We start from the raw sequence: 22,800 nt of genomic DNA, 5'->3' as shown, positions 1-22,800 counted from the left end.
ACCCTCAGTAGTTCCAAAGAGTACTGGCAAGATCAGGTCTGGTTAGCCACTTTCTGTCCTTGTAAAGTCAAAGAGCCACTAAGGATAAGAGTCATTAAGAACGGAGACAGAGCTGATGGAGTGGCTCAAGTCGTAGAACAGCTGCCTGGGAGGTGCGAGGCACTGAGTTCAAGCCCCAGCTAACTTTCCTAACTTAAAATAGCACTCTTTTGGACCCAAAAACATTTACTCATTTGATAAAAATTTATTAAGCACCCACTATGTGCAAGGCATTGTACTAGGTGCTATAATACAGGAAGTATGACAAAATTGTTTATATTTGTAAAGTCAGAGCTAGTTCTTGATGGTGTTCCTGATAAGAGAAGAATGAATGCTTCCACTTGGCTCATGTAGAGAGCTAAAAGCATTGATTAGATCTGCTATCTGTCCTTCTACTAGCCCAGAATAACATTTTGCCTTCCTCAAATCAGCTGTTAAGTCAAAACAAATAAGGCACGTTTAAAAAAAAAAAAAAAATCCCCCCTTTAATTGACCAAAGTAAAGCCATGACATTTCATTTGGTAACCTGCTCAGAATTATAAAAATCATTCCATTTGGCCCAGCCCATACTGTCCAGGGCAAAACTTCCAGACAATTTTAATCCCATCCGGCTCTGTTCTTATAAACTGCATATAAAAAAATCTCCAATGTCCTAAATGTGACACTCTCAGTGCGAAGCATATCTGAGCTGGATGTGACATTTATGTCCTTGACAAGCCTCGATTATCCAGGTCCTTTACCTGCAACATAAAGATGTCCATTTAATATTTATAATCAAATCAACATTAGAAAGCTCGTCTACTGAAATGGGTTCACCCAGAGCAGGATGGATTACATTAGTTTCTGTTGCCTGGTTTGGCATTGTGAATAAATGAATATGGGTCAGAGATTAGCCACTCTTTTTAGCCTCCAGTCTTTTTGGAGTACCTCTATGAAGAGCAATTGTTGACTTATCTACCCTTCACATAAATCAATCTTTTTTATTCTGTTTTGATTTTGTTCTCAGTCTTTTTGATTTTGTTTTTGAGACAGGGTATCACTATTTATCCCAGACTGACCTAGAATTTGCAATCCCCATCTCCCAAGTGCTGGTATTGTAAGTATACAACCATGATACCTGGCTCAATCTTTTCTTTTGTAAGAGATAGTAGCACATCCCTATGTGATACCATGTGACTCTCTTTGCCATAAATTCTTCAGTAGGAGAGAAGAAAATGTGGTTCAGAAACACAAACATTCAAACTTTTTCCTTTTCTTTCCCCCCAAGCCTGATAATCACTGAATCAATGTACTGAGTCAAACCCCAGCTAGAAAAAACGTTGCTGCAACAACTGGCAAAATTACAGCCACTGGGATGTGTTGTAAAGTCAATCTAAAATAGAAAAAGTAAATTCTGAGTGAGTTAAAAGCTACTTTTTTAGATACAAATATTATTACAAATGTCCCTACTTAGGACACGTGGCCCATTTTTCAGCACCAGAACTAATCTGCAAACATGTAGCCCAGTCACCTTGTATATCCTGACTAGCCAGTGTTCCGTGGTATATGCCTCCTCCAGGACATCAAGCTCAAAGTCTTTATTCCCAATCTCAGCATTTCGGACACGGTCAAAGCCTGGTGGACGCTCTAGAAGGGACAAAAGAAGGACACTTTTTCTACAATGCTGATTGGCTAAAGAGACAGTTAAGCTGATATAGTACGTCATCTACTATTTAGGTTGTTATTCCTCAGCCTGCAGTTTGATGAGACAGTAGCATCTGCAGAAAAGAGCATCAGGTAGTAAACGGCAAATCAGGTGTTACCCTAATTCAAGTCCTGTCCAAGATGATGTTGGCAGAGTCAATGAAGCTTATCTGTTCTAAGAGATAGGGGCTGAATTGCAAGCCTCTTAGAGTTATCATCCAGAGACCTCTGTAACATACTAGAAATACTTCAATGGATCAGAGTAGAACCTTTCACAAGCCAAAGATTTGCTTCCACTTCAGAAACTCTCCCCAGCACATAATCATGAAATTTAAATCCAAAGAAAAGACATAAACTGATCAGTCCTCCTCTCTGCATTCATCTGAAAATAGGAAATCTTTGTCTCATTCTATCCCTTTATTCATTACACTCCTCTTATTGACACACAATAAAAGATAATGTTTTAAAGCACAGAATCTGGAGCCAGACTGCTTGACAATACCACTAGTCATGATACTGGCCAGTTCAATAACCTATTGGTGCCTTGATTTCCTTATACATAAAATAATGATATTAGTTTCAACCTTCTGGGTTATTGGGAAAATTAGATAAGAACAGAGATAAAACAGTCAGAGGAGTGCCTAGAAAACAGTATGTATTAACTGTAACTGTTATTACTGTTACAAATCACTCACTGGCTTCTGTGTACACCTGACCAAAGCGGTAGTAACACATCTTGTACATGAGACAGTTGAGCAGCACTGGAGAACCCTCACGGTCCACTCGGAATTCCCCAGTTGGAGTATAATAGTCATTCTCTTTGATATGTTTGCCTGTATCTGTGCTCCCTCCAATCCGGACCATCCAAAGAAACTTGTTGATATCTAGAGAAAAAAGAAAAGACAAGACTGCCAGAGCTGAATAACCTAATGAAAAGGTCACTAAGGAAACTTCCCATATTTTTCTAATGGGGAATGATACCATTTAACTCTATGAAGACAGGAAAAACATCTTTCCTCAACATATACAACTTCTCTTAGAAATTCTTAGATTCCTAGCTGGGCATGGTGACACAAACCTGTAATCCCAGCTATTTAGCAGGCAGGGGCAGGAGGATCATGAGTTCGAGGCCAGCCCAGGCAAAGGCAGTTGTGAGATTCTGTCTCAAAATATAAAAACAAAAGGGCAGGGAGCATAGATCAAATGGTAAAGGATTTGAGTGGCATGCACAAGGCCCAGAGCCCAACCCCCAATACACACACACATACACACACATACACACACACACACAAATTAGATTTCAAAAGCTGCATGCTTTTGGTCTAAACTTAAGCAAGAATTTAAATATTTCCTAGATATTAGCTGGGGACAGACATTGAATATAGGAGTTACTAGCCACATATAGCTAAGTAAATACTAGAAATCTGTCTAGCCCAAATAAACGGTGTAATAAATAAACATTGGATTCTACAACGTAGAAAAAAAATATGGTTGTGTGTTAAATAATGTTTCACTATATTTAGTTAAAATTATTAAAATTAATTTCAGAGGCTGGGTGTGTCGCTCAAGTGGTAGAGTCTCTGCACAGCAACTGTAAGAGTCTGAGTTCAAACCAAAGTACCACCAAAAAATTAGTAATAATAAATAAATAAAATTATTTCACCTGTTTCTTTATGCTTATTTTTGACATGATTATAGAAAGCTTAAAATGACATATGTGGTTCCCATTATATTTTTCCTGGACAGTGACCTGACCCAGGGAGTAGCAACTTTACTAAAATGAGACGAGTGTGCTCCCTTTTGATCTACAGTTGCAAAGTTACACACCACCAAAGCATAAACATGAGAATTCAATGTTCCTATGTCATATATATTCCCAGGCTCTACAATTACTAACACCACCATCAACTCAAGGCATTTCTCTTAAAACATGTCATTCTCTGTGATGCTTTCATGAGCTTTAGGATGTCAGTTATGTTTCAGTGGATGGTGCTTCAGTTTCCTCATCTATCAAACTATAAAAATAAAGAGTATCTGCAACAGGATCAGTGGTAGAGTACTTACATGCACAAGACCCTAGATTGAATCCTTAACAGAGGAAAAAAAAAAAAAGCACAGGAATTTTATGAAGGACAGTCTACTGCTCAAACATTTTACTGTCTACTAAAAAAGCAAAGCAAAAATTAAACAAGGGTAGTAGTATGGTGGGTGTGGTGGCACATGCCTGTGCCAGCATTCAGGAGGCTAAGGCAAGAGGATCAAGAGTTACAGGCTAGCCTGTAACTCTACAAAGTTGAGACCCTGTCTCAAAAAAGACAGTCATTTTTGGAGTTGTAACCACTTGGCATAAAAATGCTCAAAAGATTTTGGAGGGGCTGGAGGTGTGGCTTAAGATTTTAGAATGCCTGGGGGTGAGGATATAACTCAATGATAGAATAGTTGCCTAGCATGCCCAAAGCCCTGGGTTTGATCCCTGGCACCTGGAAGAAAAAATGAATTCTGGAACTCCTCATTTAAGATTATCTGCAGGGGCCAGGTGGTGGTGGCTCATGCCTATAATCCTAGCTACTCAGGAGGCAAAAATCAGGAGCATCGAGGTTCAAACCCATCCCCAGGCAAATAGTTTGAGACCCTATCTTGAAAATACCATTTACAAAGAAAGGGTTGGTGGAGTGGTTCAAGAGTGCAAACCCCAGTACCAAAAAAAAAAAGATCTTCAGAAAGCCAAGTATGGTGGGACACACCTTATAATCCTAGCATTAGGGGACAATGAAAGGAGGATCGAATATTTGACTCAAAAAAAAAAAAAAAAACCTAAAAGCTTCCAGAGGTCTGGAGGTAACTCTGGAAAACTAGGGCTTAGCATACACAAGGTCCTGGGTTCAATCCCAGCATCACAAAAAGAAAATTTCTTGACCTTAGGAATATTTCTCTTCATGCTAATTTACTTTGTTAGATGTCTTACATACTAATTGCTGATTTCCTGAATTTTACCAAAAAACTGATATATTCCAAATAATACACTCATTTTTATTCTAACATTAAACATAATTCTTCTGCTCACCTAAGCAAGAAACAAAACATCAATTGACAATGGTTACTTACCAGTGGCTAGTAAAGCGACTTCAGAGGACAAGCCATTTTTTTGTTGGCTCTTTTTGTTATTTTGTTTTACTGAGACAGAGTCTCACACCCAGGATGGCCTTGTCTGCCTCCCCAGTACTAAGATTAGACATGCACCACCATGCCCTGAGGGACAACCCCTTTCTACCACCTATATGCATACATATATATATGTATACATATACATCATGTACATATATACACATGTACAGACATAAATGTTTCTCTAGCACTTATATATTATTATTATTTTTAAAAGCCTATGAATAATTACACAAAGCCAAATAGTGCTGGTGCAATTGTTTATAAAAGCTAAAGTTTGCTGACATGTCCCTGTTATCATCATTCTTACTTTGCTCATACAAGACACACATGAACCTGTCTTTATTACTGTATATTTGCATTCTATACACACTATCTGGATGGAATTATCAAATCTTATCTAATTAGAAGCCAAAGATAATCTAAAATATGAACATTTTTAAGCAGCAGCCATAGGTAGGACTAAGTATTTAGCTCAGTGGTAGAGAGTACATGCTTAGCATGGATGAAGCCCTAGGTTCAAATCCAGCACCAAAAAATTAAATTAAAAAAAAATAAAAAGCTACAATATATTCAAAGGAAATTAAGACAGAAACACAAGGTAATTATTAAGAGGTAGTTATTCAAGATAAGAATGTAACCATAGAATACTGGCTGACTCAGCAGTGAATAATACCCATGATTTTGAAAACACTTTATCTGGATTTAACCACAAGTTGCAAATTAACTATACCAATTAGATAAAAGGAGGCAATGTGAGATAAAGAGCAAAATTTCTTGTCTACTATAAGAAGCTGACATATGTAAAAATGATCAACCACTGAATAGCAGAATATAAGTATTATCTTAAAATCAGAGGGGCTAGCTAGCTTACTGGTAATGCAAGTGCTTACCCAGCATGCACGAGACTCTGGGTTCCACACTCAGTACCACAAAAAATAACCTAAGAACTAGAAGACACAACTGAAGGAATCACTACTCTGGGAACTGATGATAAGGAAGCTTCACTTTAAGGGCAGGAAACTACCAATTTTTATTAAAAACCTTCACAACTCTTTAACTTTTAAAAATACAAATAGGCATTACTTTAATAAAGTTATTTTTAAAGCAGTGAAATTCTATTTGGATGAGTCTTCTAAAAATATCTTTTTGCCAGTAACCACAGGGAATATAGTAATATATGTTATTTTATACATTCAGTTATTCCACCATACCCATAGGGAATTGGTTCCAGGAATTCCTATGGATACCAAAGTCTACACATGCTCAAGTCCCTTAAATTAAAATGGAACAGTATTTGCATATAACTTAATTCACGTCCTGTATACTTTAAATCATCACTATATTCCTTATACAACACAGATACTATGGAAATATTTGTTATAAAGAATTCTTTTAGGGAATAATGACAAGTGAAAAGAAACTACATGTTTAATACAGGCAATTTTTTTCCAAGTATTTTCAATCTGTGGTTGGTTGAAGCCATAGATGTGGAACCCACGGATGCAGAACTGACTATATACATACACATCCATACATAAAAATCATTTTTAAGTTGGCAAATGATTATATGGCCTAAGTCCAATGCTAATTCTTAAGTCATTTGCATGAACCTTATATTCCTTATTTTACTAGTTGTAGAACCACTATATCTTTAGCCAATTACTAATGTCACACCTACATGAGAATTATTTACATTGATTTACTATTTGGTTAAAAAAAAAAAAACCCAAACCTCAACAGACTCAATTAGTTCTTTATTTTATTTTTTTGGTGCTTTTCTTCTTTTTTTTTTTGTTTTGTTTTGTGGGTTTTTCAATTTTCTGAGAATCTATGCCCTACAGCTAGAAACAGAATCAAGTACATTACCATCAGAGGAATACCCAGTGAGGCCTCCAAAAATGACTAGCACATAGCTGACATCAAGTTCCCTCATGATCTCATAGGCTTTTTCTTCTGTGGATGCCATTGCCTAGGAAAATAAATGGACAATTCTCAAAGCAAAATCTCAAGTCATAGGATTCCCTCATGGAAGAATATTTCCATTAGACCTTGTATTATGAAAGATCCCTTCATCTTACCTGCCCTACTCGAGAAATATGGGTATTATTCCATGTGTTATTGTCCACTAAAATTGTCCGATTTGCCATAGCTGTAATCTGGTAGCCATAATCCCACCATGACATGACTTTTGCATCCTAAAACAAGAATGAGAAACGAAAATGAAAGTCTGCTCACTGCCCCTAAAAATCAAATGCAAGAAAAGGAGTGGAAGGGCATATTTGGAAGTGAGACCTGCCTAGTTAATCAATTTCTCCACAACGTAATGACTCCTGACTAAAAAAAAAAAAAAAAATTGGCACCTGCTCCTCCATTTATATATAGTTAGGAAATCTCAAGCACAAATTATAAACAATCCAATATTCCCAATCCCTCATCCCAGATCACTTCATATAAGTAAGAATAATGGAATGAGAACTGTATTAGACTGTACAACATAGCCAAAAAAAGTAGCTCAGTGTATTAGGTAATTTTATTAAATAAATGACCTGTAACAATATTACAAAATTAGTCATAAAGATGGGAAGGAAAATAAAAAAATCATCATATGTGAAGGGCAAGGATTAAGAGATTCTTAGTTTGGGGCTAGGGATATAGCTCAGTGGTAGAATGCTTGCCTAGCATGTGTGAGGCCCTGGGTTTAGTCTTCACACCACAAAATTTTATTTAAAAGATTCTTAGTTTTAACTCTCAACAAATATGAAATTAGAAATGCTCTTCCCAATCAGATTGTCAAACAGTATAATCTAAAATGCTAAAAGTAGTTATCATTGATGATTATAGCACATACATATTATTTATTTGTAACTTTTCTTCTTTTATAATTGGATGGTCTATCTCAGATTAAAACCATCATACCAATGCAAGTGTCTAAGCAAAGTCTAAGTAATCCAGCAAGAGTGAGAAACCCCTACACTGAACAAAAGTTGGTCTTTAAATCATATTCAAGACTAGGTATCAAAACCTCCAGCTTCTCCAAGATTTCCATCCAGCTAAAAGCTACATGATTCAGTATAATATCAAATGCCCCCACCCCACCCTACCCCATAATTCCTTTCCTCCCAAATTTTCACCTCTGGAGTATTGTGACGAAGCCAATAATATGCTTCTCGGAAGTCATCAAAAATGATCCTACTGCCATCCCCGCCCCGTGCAGACAATACGATGGAGGGAGAAGAGTAGGCCTCACTGGTCACCCAGGTTGAATGAAAAGTGTAGGTGATGAGAAAGAAAGCCATGACCAATATCATCCCACTTGCCACCTAAACAAGAAAGAAAAATTGTGCAGTAAACCAAACTAAATGCATTCAACACAGGACAGCTTCTTATATATAGTCAGTAATACAAATGAAGCCGGGCACCAGTGGTTCAAACCTGTAATCTTAGCTACTTGGGAGGCTGAGATCAGAAGGATCACAGTTTGAGGCCAGCCTCAGCAAATAGTTTGGGAGACCCCATCTCCAAAATAACCAGAGCAAATGTACTGGAAGTATGGCTTAAGCAGTAGAGAGCCTGCTTTACACATATGAAGCCCTGAGTTCCAACCCCAGTCCCACCAAAATAAATACTAATAATGACACAAATGAGATAAATTAAAGTAAGTCAGGGACTACATCAGTTAATTCTGACTACCTATAACAGTTCTCTACTTTACTTCCCCTCCACCCCCGACCCCACCCCCACACACAGTTTCCTGAGTCAATTAGTGTTGCTTAATTCTCACTTCATTCTTAATAGGGTAAGTAGAATCCTGTTGCTTCTTGCTCTTCTTGTCTGGGCGACTTATGTCCAGATTCTTCATATATGTACACAGCACCTGGGAGACTCCAATGCCAGAAAGAATGCACATAACAGGTGCCAACACTAGCATTAGACGCACCTAAAAGAGAGCAGTCATGATCAATCTAATCAGTGCTGTACAAATTACAGATTTCAACCTATTAATTAACTGTATCCATTTAGCCATTTTCATCAAACATGATTTTTCTATGGAGGTGAAACAGAAAATATCTGGTACAGCTATAGTAAAAAATACATATGTGTATGTATATATGCCCATATATATACATGCAAATATATATACATTTTTAAAAAAAAAAAAAAACAGGAAGAGTTTTATTGGCAACATGCCAGCTAATTTAACGATAGGACTACAATCTTTTTTTGGGGGGAGCATTAGGGTTTGAATTCAGGGCCTCACACTTGTAAGGCAGGCACTGTTACTGCTTGAGCCACTCCATCGGCCCCTTTTTGTGATGGGATTTTTTCAAGAGTGGACTTTAGTCTCAAAAAGCCATCTTGCTAGATGGGTACCAGTGGCTCATACCTTTAATCCTACCTACATGGGAGCCTGAGATCAGGAGGATTGTGGTTCAAGGCCAGCCTTGGCAAATAGTTTGTGAAAACCCATCTCCAAAATAACCAGAGCAAAATGGAGGACTGAAGATGTGGCTCAAGTGCTAGAGCACCTGCTTTGCAAGCATGAAGCCTTGAGTTCAAACCCCAGTTCCACCCCCCCCTCCACCCCTGCCAAAAATAAAAAAAGCCATCTTGCTTTGCTTAGGGGTCACAGGCACTAGCTTTTATAGGGATTTTGGGGAGGTATTTTTTAGTTTCAGCAGCTGCTATCTGAAGGTCACCAAATGTTCTGAGATCTGTAGCTAAAGAAAATTCACTAATTCCAGCACTTGGGAGGCTTAGGAAGGAGGATATACTTCCAGATCAGCCTGGCTACTTAGTCAGATTCTTACACCTTTGTACATTGTTCATGAGTATAGATGGCATCTCTAAGTATAGACATGGGCCACTATCAACAGTATCACCTGATTCATGAGTCACTAAAAAGATGGAAATTTTGTTCAAAAGAAATTGCTTGATTCCACTGCATAAATCCAGAACAGGTCCTCCTCTGCATGGAAACTTCTTAGAGATCTCAGTACCCACAGGCAGCTTGCTGCAGTTTAAAGATCTCTACTATAGGGCAACTTCTCCCCACCCGTTCTATGTTTCTTAAACTTTTGTTGCAGTTATACATATGTACATATGTGTGTCCTAATTAATAATGATAGGATATAAAATATTCTTGTGTAGATATGGTGGCACATACCTGTAATCCCAGCATTTGGGAGACTGACATAGGAGGATTGTGAGTTCAAAACCAGGCTGGGTTACAAAGGGAGTTTAAGACCTGCCTAGGGTTTATAGTGAGACCCTATCTCAAAAAACAAAAATCTATTCATATATATATAAAATGGGAGGAAAAAGGATTATGAGACAGGGTCTACCTATGTAGCCTAGGCTGGCTTCAAACTGGCAATTCTCCTTGCCTCCACCTCCCAAGTGCTGGGATTCTAGGCATGCACCACTTCACCTGGCTAAAATATGTTTCTTTTGTGGTTTGAGATCAAAATAGTATGAGAAACACTATCTTACTGCATTACATAAAATCCCTACTCTCTTAATAATCTACCAGGGAATAATATTCAATATTTAAGAAAAAAAAATCATCTTTTTTAAGTCAACCAGGGTTAAATCCTCCAATGTATGAAAGTCATATATATACCTAGAAGAATCAACAACAGCAAGGGACTTTACAATTCAGCCCTTTAAGTACTCAGAGAGAAATACAATCATCAGTACTTCCTAAATCCAAACAAAAAAGCACCTCAGAGTTGGGGGTGGAAAGTTTTGCTAGGACTTAGGGCATTCCTCACCATTACAGCTGAAAAATACATGCTGGTCACGCCGTACATGATTATAAAAATCCGGGCATCAGATAGGTTGCTAAAGCAGTAATACAGGCCAACTACAAAAGAGGGAAGGAGAAATAAACAGTTGAGCCTTACAGACAAAAACCTACAAAGGAGAGTATCTTCATTCTAAGACTGGATGACTCTACACATTTAACCCAGCAATTCCACTTACAGGAATTTCTCCAGTCAAAAATCATAGAAATATGCAAAATGCTTGCTACAGTGTTCTTTAAAATAGCAAAATATTAAAAACAACCTAAATGTCCAGCAAAAGAACTAGTTACTTATAGCATATTTTTTAAATAGAATACATTGATATTGCTGCATGAGTGTAGGGATGATTCGCCTTCTTGCACATCTTTACACATCTCTGTTCTTAAAAAAAAATCTAGCAAATGATGTATCTTAAATATTTCTATAAAATACTAAATAACACAGCAGTTGTCTTTTTTTTTTTTGCAGTGTTGGGGAATGAACTCAGTCCTCACACATGCTAGACAAGTGCTCTACCACTGGGGGAAATAACTGCATGACCTCATTCAGAATCAATAAATAAATAGATGAATGTATTTGTATTAAAATAATAATAATGGCTAAAGGTAGGTGATGAGAACTCTAATTTTTACCTTTTTTTTAATGTAACTCTTGTTTTTACAATACAAAACTTATTCTCATATTTTTAAAAAAATGTGATTTTATAAAAGAAAAATACCACCAACATTCGCAAATTCTAAAATATATCTAGGTTGACCAGAAGACAAAGAACAAGCTTTACACTAAGCAATACCCATTATGGAACTTTAATACTGCCAAAAGGAGAAAAGGGGTGAACGGGAAGAATATGCTAGAAATGCTAATTAAAATACTGCATAAAACTTATAGCTGAATTTTAACTTATAAGTGAACACAAAATTGTGAGGCTCTGAGCTTGCTAGTATCTGTAACTTCAGCTTCTGTCTTGTGGGCTGATGGAATGGCTCAAACAGTAAAGCACCTGCCTCATAAGTACAAAGCTCTGAGTTAAAAAAAAAAAAAGCTTCTGGCATCCACTCTGCTTCTCTGTCCTACATGGCAAACAGGCAAACAAAAACAAGGATGAGGATAGTTGGCACACTTGGAATCAAAGGGTGACCCTCACAAAGGCGACCATTTCAGAGAATAAGGCAGTCAGACCTGGAAACATGAAGACGAGGAGTTGCAGATCAAAATAGTAGGAGGACCAGGTTGTGGGTTGGTGCTCAGACACAGAAGCAATAATGGGGATGTTGTTCTTAGCATATGAAGGATCCAGCAGTGAGTAGAAACGCCCCGTCCAGGGAGATATTTTTCCTAGCAGCAAAGAGTTAATACATATTTCAACACACATTCCTGAAACAAACTAACTTCTTATACTAACTAAATGTAACATCCCATTTTAATAAGATTCTTTCTGAGAATACCACCAACATTACTTAGGGATACTTGTGAGTACACTTGTCAACAAAGTCAGCAGAATAAAATTGGGCTGTGTTATAGACTCAGAAAGAAGAGAAGCAGAAAAGTTTCCTGGAAGAATTTTAGGTTCAATCTGGTCAAATAACAGCCAATTCTAGATACTAAGTAAACTGCACCTCCAGCTCTACTCTGAAATAGACAACATAGTATTTCTAGGCAAAATCAAATTAGCCACTGAGACGTAAAAGTGAGGAAAATGGAGCAGGAAAATGTGGCATACCAGCCAAACTAAACAGCCATGATTTAGTTCTGATAGGATTAGGTGAGTGGGCATGACATAAGATACAGCAAAGAATAAAAGGATTTTTATGTCCCAACCAATAGAAAAGAAAAAAGAAAAAATTATCAAGGTTAGATTCTTCTCTTTCACCAGGTGTGATTAAAAACAATTCTAATAAGATACTCACTACTATGCTGAATCTAAACCCTGAACTGACAAGTAGCTTGAATACAAAAAAAGAGGGACTGGACTTTAGTGCTTGAAATAAAGAGAAATTTAAAGAAAAGAATCTTCTATGGTCAGGAAATACCCTGTTCTGGTGCTTATGTCTTTAATACTAAGAGCTGTGATCCTTCTCTACCTGTAAGCATAAGGAGCGCTCCCACGGTGAGTAGGACAAAGCCTACCAAGGAGATAACACTCCGGAAAAGAACTTCAAATTGCTGGGGATTCAACTTGCTGCGTAGGTAATCCACAAAGGCATGGATCTGGCAGAGACCAAAGACTCCAAAGGCTGCCATGTGCTCTGAAGAAAGGACAGGCTGTAGAGGAAAACAAAATGAATGAGTCTAGCCCAGACCTGCATTATACTGATTTAGTTCAGACAAAGGAGTCAAATGAGTTCAAAGGTTCCCAAAGGAATCAGGGGCAATACAGAATATTTGGAGTAACCGAAAGCATACCATATACAATAATTATATCTCTGCCTTTTGCTCATACTATGTCCTTAGCCTGGATTGCAATTTCCCCGAAATTCATTCATTGAAATTTTCATCATTCAAGACTCAATACAAGTGCCTGTCTAGCAACCGCAAGGCCTTGAGTTCAAATTAAAAAAAAAAAAAACAGCGCAAATATGATCTCCTCCTGAGCTGTCAAACCAATTGTTCCTCTATGTTCCACACCACTCTAGATCACTTCTAGCAACAGACCGGTTTTTCTCCAACTCTAGTGGGCACAATAATCAGTGCGAGTGTCAGAGCAGTTTGCTGAGCCCCACCAGCACAGGTCTCTCAATTCAGTAGCTCTGTAACAGGCCTCCATAATCTGCATTTCTAACAAGTTACCAGGGACTGCTGATGCTGTTGGTACGTAAAGCACTTTTCAGAACCACTCTCCCTCCCATCGGCTACAGATAGCTGCACATATCTCTTTCCTCCCAACAAGATTAACTTCTTTAAGGATTAGGATATATTTTTACTTTTACATTTCCCAGTAATTAGCAAATAACATATAGCACATGGTCAGGAAAGAAGTATTTCCTGATCTCTGGAAAAAAAAAATTCCAATTTTAGGCTGCGGATGTGGCTCAAATGGTAGAGTACTCGCCATGAGTTCAAGCCCCAGTATTGCAAAAAAAAATAAAAGATTCCACTTTCATGAGAATCTTACATGAGAAATCAAACATAGCACATTATTCTCTGATTTAAAAATTGTCTGTTACCCTATGGCATTATATGGTTAAAAGGTTTGTGCTTTGCTTCCTGAAGGTCTTACACACAGGACCATTAACATCAAGATTCCTTTGATACTAAATGGGGTTATTAACATTATAATACGTAATTATAATTTTGTTTTTTGAAATTATAACTTTTATCACTAACAACCACCAAAACATCTCCCCCACCCCAGAAGTAACTGCCATTAAATTCAAACTTCATGGAGCAAATATTAACATGCTCTTGGAAGACTTTAATGACCAATGATTCTATTGACTCAGTTAATACAAGCAGTCCAAGATCAAAGCTGTAATTCTTATACTTCTTAACAGAATCCAAGATAAATCAATCTAGTTGGAGCTGCTAAAAAAGTAAAAGGTAAACCTCAGCAAACAGTTTGAGAGACCTTATCTCAAAAATAACCAGAGCAAAATGGACTAGAGGCATGGCTCAAGAGAAGAATGCCTACTTTGCAAGCACAAAGCCTTGAGTTCATACCCCAACACAAACACACACAAAAAAACCGAACCTGAAAAATCCACTCAATCTAGCGCTCACCTGGAAACCCACGAAGGAGATCTGCATGGAAAGAATGGTACCCAGACAATAAACAGTACAGTAGGCCACATAGATTCGGTGGGAGAAACGGCCTGTTAGCATCAGTACCAAGACATGGAGAGGGATCAAGTTGATCAGGAATACATAACCTCCCCAAGAAGAAACCTGAGAGGAAAGAAAAAAAAAATTCATCTAAGCACTCCTCAGGTAAGAGGTAAGAGATATCACTTGTCACCTATGACATTTTTTTTTTAAAGACAAGGTCTCACTAAGTAGCCCAGTCTGGTTATTCCTGCCTCAGCCTCCCAAGTGCTAGAACTACAGGTGTGTGCCACCATGGCCAGCAAACCTGTGACATTTTTAAAGCACATCTCTTTACAGTAACTATACACTTTATTTATGCCAACAGGCTTAAGGAGTTTTAAATAACAGATTTTTAAAACAGAAAAATCATATTCAAATTCATTACTATAAACTAATCCTTGGCTCCCTTATGGCTGCTGACATAATGACCACATAAGATTGTGCTCAAGGTTAATCCCAGATGCAATCAATTGAAATCACAAAGAGAATTTAGGGTTACATGAGAAAGGAGAATGAGTTAAGGGAAAAAAGACTAAGTATACCTGCAAGATTAAGCATAAAAAATATATCGGAAAAATTTAAGAGAAACACAGCAGAACAGAAGGCTGGTTAACCAACATGTACCCATTGGAAATACAATATTTAAAGAACTTTAAAATAAAAACATGTAGAAGCTGGAGATGTAATTCAGTGATAAATCACTTGCCTAGCATGCATAAGGCTCTCAGTCTCTAGCATCAGGGGAAAAAAGATGTACACACCACACACACACACACATTTTTTAAAAGTTACCATGTAGAAATAAGCGAGGGCACACTTGGCCGCCCAATAGATGGAACCAGTCTTCACTGCCTTGATCCACATGTAGTAGGTAAGTAGCATGCAAAAGATGGCAATGCCTGCAGAAAAAAAAACACACCAAAAATTCAAGAGGCCCTGTTAGCACAGTGGTTAAGGATACTGCTCTGGAATAGACTCCCTGGATTCATCTCTCAGTCCTATTCAGTAAAAGTATTTTAGGCAGATTATTTTACCTCCCTTTGTCTCAGTTTCCTACAAACAGGAATCTGTAATACTATCTACTTCATAAAACTGCTATGAAGACAAATATAATTAATGTACATAAAGCACTTAGAACAGCACCTAGAATATAGTAAGCATTTCAGTCAGCCATTATTATTGTTCTTTCCTGACAGTACTAAACAAATTTCTTATTACTGTGTACCACACTGCCTATACATGTTAACACAAGCTGGTCCATATGCTCTGATTGCCACTCTACTTAGTACTTGCCTAATAAAGTCCCAACTTCAGGGCCCATGTCAACTTCAAGCACCTTCAAAAAGCTGAGCTTGATCACCCAAATCTAAACTAATCTCTCCTTACACTATATTCCCTAAGTGCTCTGTTCATATTTCTGTTATGGCAAATAGCACTACCTGCCTGAATTGAAAATAAGTCAATAAAAGTCAGAATTTTAAGGAGTATTCCTTACCTAGGAAAACAAAGCAAATAATAAAGTTAAAACCTACAAGTCCAGAAATGAAACAAAGCCTTGTAAAAGTTCACAGCTACCCTTCTAGAGGGGCTGATAGGAAGAAAATATGAACTTGTATGAGAACCCTTCCTGCCCATTTCTAATCTTCTCATCAGGTACCATTTTTATTATCACTAAATAATAGATGTGAAGCCAACTTTGACTGAACATTTTGACTAACAAAGTGAACAGACCCCCTTCAGCAGTTTTAGTCTCACCTTCATTATCATAGGAGCCCGCTACAGATCGAGAGATATATCCAGGAACTACAGCAATCATGGCAGCAGCAAGAAGCCCAGCCCCTGCATCCTGTAAGAAAACAGTGGTGATAAGGCGTTAACATCAAGGTGAACATAAGGAGAATAGAGGACTCATTAGTCTATTCTGTTTATAATGGGCCCAGAAAGAATCTAACAGTTTCTTTTTTGTTTTCTTTTGTGTGCTGGGGTTTGAACTCAGGACCTATACCTTAAGGCACTCCACCAGCCCTTGTTTTGTGAAGGGTTTTTTTCGAGATAGGGTCCAAGAACTACTTGCCCTGGCTGGCTTCAAACAGCAATCCTCCTGATCTCTGCCTCATGAGTAGTTAGGATTACAGGCGTGAGCCACCAGTGCTCACCTGAGTCCGACAACTTCTAAGGTCACTGTGAGATGGTAGAAATGCTCACAGTACAAAAAGCTAGAAACTTGACAAGCCAAGTCCCCATCATGACACCAAATATGAAAATGAGTGCACATGTGCTAAGAACAGATAAATCATGTGAGCTGCCTAGCATGGTGGTACATTCCTATAATCCTAGCAGGCTAAGACCAGAGGATTACAAGTTCAAGGCCAGCCTGGGCTACATAGCAAATTCCAGGCCAAACTGGCTTGCTTAGTGAGACTTTTTGAACAATGGCAGCAAGAAAGATGAAAAGTTTTCCAAAAAAAACTCAGACTTCCCCCTTACTAGTTTGTCAACTCTCAGGTATTTCCCTGACAACACAGCCACAAACTAATATATTCCAGGAAACCAGAATCAGCAAAACTGAAACCTGGAAAAGGAGAATCTATATTATTGAGTTTATTACAGAAACCAAATAGGTTAAGAATTTTGAAAAAAAGAAAAAAAAAATTTTTTTTAAATAAGCAACTGCTAGGTGCCTATTTCCAGAGAATTAATTAACCACTTTGGAAAACCTTGTGTATTTTTTCCCCTCTTCCTCACATTGGTGAAGGCTTTAAAATACAAATTTCATATTTTATATTTTAAGTGTTTTTTTCCCTACATATAGCAATTTGTATTTGACTTTCAAATATCCTTTCATAAGGAAAAACAATTGCTAATGATAAGCACATATTCTTGGGAGGAACTGGAGCAAACTCAATTAATTCAGTACAGTGGATACTATCCTTAGGCTCTGGCTTCCTATTCTCCTAAGGGTCTCAGTCCCCCACCCTCCAACACCTACTAGAGAAGTACAATGACATTCACTCCCAAGCCTCCTGTTACCCCAAATCCTTCACCTTGAGCTCTTTGGTAAGGTGGTACGTGACGATGGTGGTAAAGGAAGAGAAGAGAGGGGCCAGGAACACGCAGACATTCCGAATGTCGATGGTGATGTGGAAAAAATGGAGTACATGGTAGATTGCGGCAGAGGTGATCATTAAGCCTGTAATAGGAAAAAGAAATTCCATTAGGTTGTCCTGATAAGACAAAGAACTTAAGGGAAAGAGAAAGGGCCAATCCAACTACCAATAAAGTGACTACAAGGTGTTGTCAAACCACTAGAAATACTAACATAACTGTAGTAGGCTTCTACTAAGGATTCAATAAGAAGCCCAGAAAACCACCCATATATGAAAAACCATCCATGTCCACACTCCCACACGTTCTCCTATCTTAAATAAATTTTGGAAACTTATAATCAGGATAAAACTACAAGTGTCAACAAATGAAACTATTAAAAATAAAAGAAACTACTATAGCACACAAGTCAGTTTTGTTTTTGTTTTTATTTTAAATCCTGCTCCCCTCACCTGGGTATATTGTTCCTCCAATGATTCGTCCCAAAGGGTACCAGGCCCGGTCATCAAACCAGTTATGAAATTTATAAAATCCCTCCTCAGCCAGAAACCGGGTAGTCCGATAATTAAAATACCTAAAGCAAGAATGAAAAAAAAAAAAACTGTATCTCCTCCTCTTCCTACTCAATTGCTTGTACTAATTTCCAGTGGATTTCGCACCTCAGGCTACACCACTGAGAAACTTATGATTACTTGAATAAAAGTTTGTTACCAAAAGTTATGACATGAAAACCACTACATTAACATAAGTCTCCTTATTTCTACTGCATACTTGTCTCAACTGAAGCACTACTTTTTATCATAAGGAAATGAACCTGGAGCCTAACGTCACCACAAAGCATTCAAGCAGGATACTTCACTAGGCTGGTGTGTGGTAGGCAATGGCAGGGGGTCGGGGGGGAGCCACACCTCCAGTCCATCTTGCTCTGGTTACTTAAGAGATGGGGGTCTCTCATGACTTGTGCTTCTCTTTAGAGCCTTGATTAAGGAAAGGCTCCTTTCCCTTAATCTGCATCACTATTCTTCACCAAACTGAAAGTAGACTTCTCTTGGCCTAGTCAGATCTTAAGTGATAGGCAGGCAAAGCAATTATACCTTTCACAAAAATTTTTTTAAGTTCACAAGACTCCCCTGCTCAATTCCAACAAGGAGGTATTCATCTCCTTTGGAAAACCTGAAGGATTTTTTCCCCCTTTAAATGTTCTGAAAACACATCCCCATCACTGAGGACTAATTGGAATCTGAATCTGAAACCCATGAACTTGGATGCCTCCCAAAGGAAGTTAACACCAGACTAAGGAAAGGTACTCACGGATCAAACTCATGGATAACACTTTCAAATCTCAGAACAGCAAAGAGACGAGTGGAGAAAGCTGCAAAAACCAGAGAATGAATATTTCAGTGGTAATGTGCCATGAAAGAACAATAGAAAATAAGAATAGTAGCATTATAGAAAAAAAGAAATTATTCAGAATCGGGATCATAGGAAATACAAAATAACCCTTGAATAAAGTCTTTAACCATCTCTCACCATGTAGAAGAAACAAAATAAGCCTGACAATGGCATCTACATTTCCAACTTAGGTACAACACATTTAACTACTTATTTTATTATTCAAAGCCTAAAACACAACATTCATTTACTAATACTGAATGTACGCTAGGAGCCAGTGGCTCACGCCTATAATCCTAGCAACTCAGGAGACAGAGATCAGGAGGATCTCAGTTCAAAGCCAGCCTAAACAAATAGTTCGTGAGACTCTACCCCAAAAAACCCATCACAACAAAAAGCTGGTAGAGTGGCTCAAGGTGTAGGCCTTGAGTTCAAACCCCAGTACTGCAAATATATATATATATATATATATATATATATAAAAATATTGAATGTAGGTCATCTTTTATACATGCTGACCACACACACACATACAAACAACTAAGCATAACCTTGGAGCAATCTAGGAGGTATGTCAAGCAAGACTACACTTATGACCCATGAAGAGCTAGAAAATCTAACAAAGAAATTCTCAACAGATTTTCAAAAATATTAAGGTAAACCAGGCATGGTGGCACATGTTTGTAATCCCAGTCCTCAAGTTGAGGCAGGAGGATTACAAGTTAGAAGTGGGTCTGGGCTACATAGCAAGAATCTGAGTCAAAAAAAAAAAGAAACCAAACAAAAAAGTCCACTAAGGAGCTATGCATAGGTGGCTCACGCTTGTAATTCTAGCTACCTGGGAGGCTGACACTGGGAGAATTGAGGCTCAAAGCCAGCCGGGACAAATAGCGTTGAGAACCCATTTCCAAAATAACCACAGCAAAATGGATTGGAAGTGTGGCTCAAGTGGTAGAGCACCTGCAGTCCCACCAAAGAAAAAAGTCCACTAAGGTAGGCACCTAAGTTGAAGACAATTATCCTTTAAAAAATTCAGTATCCAATGATCCCCATTTTCTCTTTCAGCCCTGTAAGAAAACAGTAATTAGTATAGCATGCTTCCCATTTTTTCTCAGATGATCACTGGTCCTGTATATCTCTTGTGTTTCTTTTGCCTTCATAAAATTACATGGATGAGAAATGGTAAAAAGAACAAAAAACAATCTGCTAAAATGAGGCATCTTAAGAAAGCCATTTTCAATTTTTTTCAAGATTTTCTTCTTTCCATCCCCAGAGACCCATGTGCACACTCACATAACACAGCAGCCATTGACAGAATGAGAAGCTTCAGAAGTGTGTCCTGCTTCTCGTAGGACAACCGCAAAAATCCAAGCTTAGTCATCTTGACATCAGTGGGTGGCAACAGATGATATTCAAATAACTAAAACAGAAAAGTCAAGACCATAAGACATTGAAGAACTTCAATTTTCTTAAATTAACTTCAATTTTTTTTTTGATGGGAAATAACCATAAAGAACATACAAGCTAGTGAGAACACCAGAGGCAGTTAGGGCTAATACCAATATCCAACTTTTAACCAAAGTAAAGCAAGGAAGCAAATACAATCAGGTCTATGTGTCAAGACTAAAAAAGAGTAATCAAAATATACCACCCAGCACACCTGTAGTCCTAGCTATTCCAAGGCTGAGTCAGAAGCATCCCAAGTTCTAGGCTGGCCTGACCAATTTAATGAGACCCTGTCTCAAAATAGAATTTTACAAAAAGGCTAGCTATGTAGCTCAGCAGTAGACTGTTTGCATACCATACAAGAGACCTGGGTTCAATCCCCATTCCCACAAAAAATTTCTGTTTCCACTCACAGCTATCAAGTACATAAGCACAAATGGCAATAGTATGGTTCAACAGGAATAAAGCATAAAAGTAGAAAAAAATGGGTGGAGGGAAGAAATGTAGAATTAAACAGGAAACATGGGAAACAGGAAAAAATAATGAAGAAAGCATTCAGGGAGAGGCAGAAGGATGAAAAAAGCAGGGAATGAACATTAAATACAGAACTGAAAGTAGAAAGAGGAAAAATAGAACTCATAACTGAATCGGCACAATTTCGAGCCCTAAATTTAAGCTTCAATGGACTGGCTACAGGCTTGTTTCTGTTCCACATCCCAATGGTGCTGTATGATCAACTAAAGAGAATGACAGATCACTGATTCAGGTGTAATCATGCTCTCAAGAGGGAAGATTCACATACACAGACCACAGTACTTTCAATCATCTAGGCATCGGTAACCAACCCTGCTCATTTAATCCACTGATTCCATGACACAGAGACAGTTCATGGTACCACATGATAATCTAGAAGGAAAAGAAAATAATTTTTTCCTACTGGAGCAAAAAAAAAAAAAAGTCAGGGAAGCATTCTGTAGATAGTTCATAATGGTAATCACTTGATGGATAAGCATTATGTAGCACTAATTGATCATAGCAGGTTAGCTATTTCTGAGTCAGGTAATGCTACCTTCCTAAACTACAAGCTGGCCAAGGACTAAGTGAAGAAGAACATAATAACAAGGGATATGTAACGTTGTTTAAAACTATGCAGGGAAATAAAAAAGGAACTTGTGCTGATCTTTTTCCCACTCTTACTGGAAGGAGGAAATAAAGTAACACTGGACTAGGTGGAAGGCATGAAGACAATACATTCCTAATCCCACACCGAGAAGTCAAATATCTTTTCTCTAATTAACTGTCCCAGAAGAGCAGTTTTGTGTGTGTGTGTGTGTTTAATCATAATCCCAAAGAGAAGCCTTATCTTGCATCCAAATACCTAACTCCAGAAAGTCAACAAGCCAGTCCTCTCTTGTGTTTTGGAATGGCTGAGACAGAAACAATTTAACAACACTAAATCGATGTGATCCACGCACCTGAAGAGTAAGCAGAGGAAATGAGAGAGTGCTAGGACCTGGACTTGAAAACTGAGTAAAGGCGACGGTAATTTAAGGCCGGATCGTAAAAGTTTTCAACCGTGCTCGCTGGTCATTTTTGCACACGGCCAAAGCAAAAGGGCCAAGACACTTTTCTTAAAGCACAGAATCTACGCCATCCTCTCCCATCGTAGCTCTAGTTTCCAAGACTGCAACCTCCCCAGCCCCTTTTTCCTACACCTTCCCACATCCTCTCGTGCTACTTCACACCCCTCCTCCCTTCGGCTCTCCTGCAGGTCCCCACCTCCCTCTCCTTCCCACCTTCTCAGAGCTTCTGACCTCACCGGCCGCGGGACCCCACCACCACCACCACCACCACCACCTCAGCACCACCACCACCACCTCAGCACCCTACGCGTTTCCGCTCCAAATCGGTCCCAGGTTCCAGTCTTTCTTTTCCCGCGCCTTGTGGCCTAAGCGCAATCCGCATTCCCACGACCATCTTTAGCCCCCTTCCCCAGACCAATACATCCTTCCACTGCAGGAGGCTCCCACACCACACCCCACGCCCCTTCCTCTGCAAGGCCCTAAGCTCTGCTCCCCAGTCTTTTACAGTCCTGCCTCCTACACTATGATCAGGCCCTCCAACACACTGAAATGCACCTTTCACTAATTTTAAAATCATATCTCACGGCCTAGTCACCTGGCGGGCGTTCCTCAAGAATCCGCTCCGCTCCCTCCGCCATCGGTTCAGAGGCGCACCCAACCCTGTCAACGGCCAGGGCCACCTCCCGGACCGCTCTTCATTGGTTGGCTCTGGGCCAATACCAAGCTTTGAGAGAGCGATAGGATTACGGTACTGTTTGTCAGACCCAGAGGCGTGGACC

General features: G+C 38.6%; 1 protein-coding gene across 2 annotated transcripts; it reads right to left on the bottom strand.

Annotated features, from left to right (window-relative positions):
• Positions 1–224: 224 nt before the first annotated feature.
• Stt3a (STT3 oligosaccharyltransferase complex catalytic subunit A) lies at positions 225–22,733 on the bottom strand. 2 transcript variants are annotated; one of them, XM_020185444.2, is made up of 18 exons: positions 22,617–22,733; positions 20,286–20,412; positions 18,912–18,972; positions 18,053–18,174; positions 17,540–17,685; positions 16,251–16,341; positions 15,288–15,394; positions 14,412–14,576; positions 12,776–12,956; positions 11,874–12,029; positions 10,662–10,753; positions 8,672–8,827; positions 8,022–8,210; positions 6,969–7,085; positions 6,757–6,859; positions 2,418–2,606; positions 1,550–1,665; positions 225–779 (listed from the first exon to the last, which is right to left on the bottom strand). In XM_020185444.2, the coding sequence occupies exons 2-18, from the start codon at positions 20,371–20,373 to the stop codon at positions 741–743; spliced, it is 2,118 nt and encodes a 705-aa protein (XP_020041033.1). In that variant the 5' UTR covers positions 20,374–20,412; positions 22,617–22,733; the 3' UTR covers positions 225–740. The 2 variants fall into 2 exon arrangements, with proteins under 2 accessions (XP_020041033.1, XP_073922551.1); XM_074066450.1 differs by lacking the exon at positions 22,617–22,733 and adding an exon at positions 22,577–22,597.
• Positions 22,734–22,800: the final 67 nt, after the last annotated feature.

The sequence above is a fragment of the Castor canadensis genome, chromosome 2 (genome assembly GCF_047511655.1).
Source record: "Castor canadensis chromosome 2, mCasCan1.hap1v2, whole genome shotgun sequence".
Taxonomy (NCBI): Eukaryota; Metazoa; Chordata; class Mammalia; order Rodentia; family Castoridae; genus Castor; species Castor canadensis.
The sequence above is the reverse complement of the archived record's forward strand: the minus strand, read 5'-3'. Positions and strand labels throughout refer to the sequence as shown.

Coding starts and splice junctions, on each gene's coding strand:
- Stt3a (XM_020185444.2), bottom strand. CDS start 20,373: ATGACTAAGCTTGGATTTTTGCGGTTGTCCTACGAGAAGCAGGACACA. Junction 8,211..8,671: donor CTTACCCTATTAAGAATGAA/GTGAGAATTAAG, acceptor TTTCTTGTTTAG/GTGGCAAGTGGGATGATATT. Junction 7,086..8,021: donor TTCGTCACAATACTCCAGAG/GTGAAAATTTGG, acceptor TTCTTGTTTTAG/GATGCAAAAGTCATGTCATG.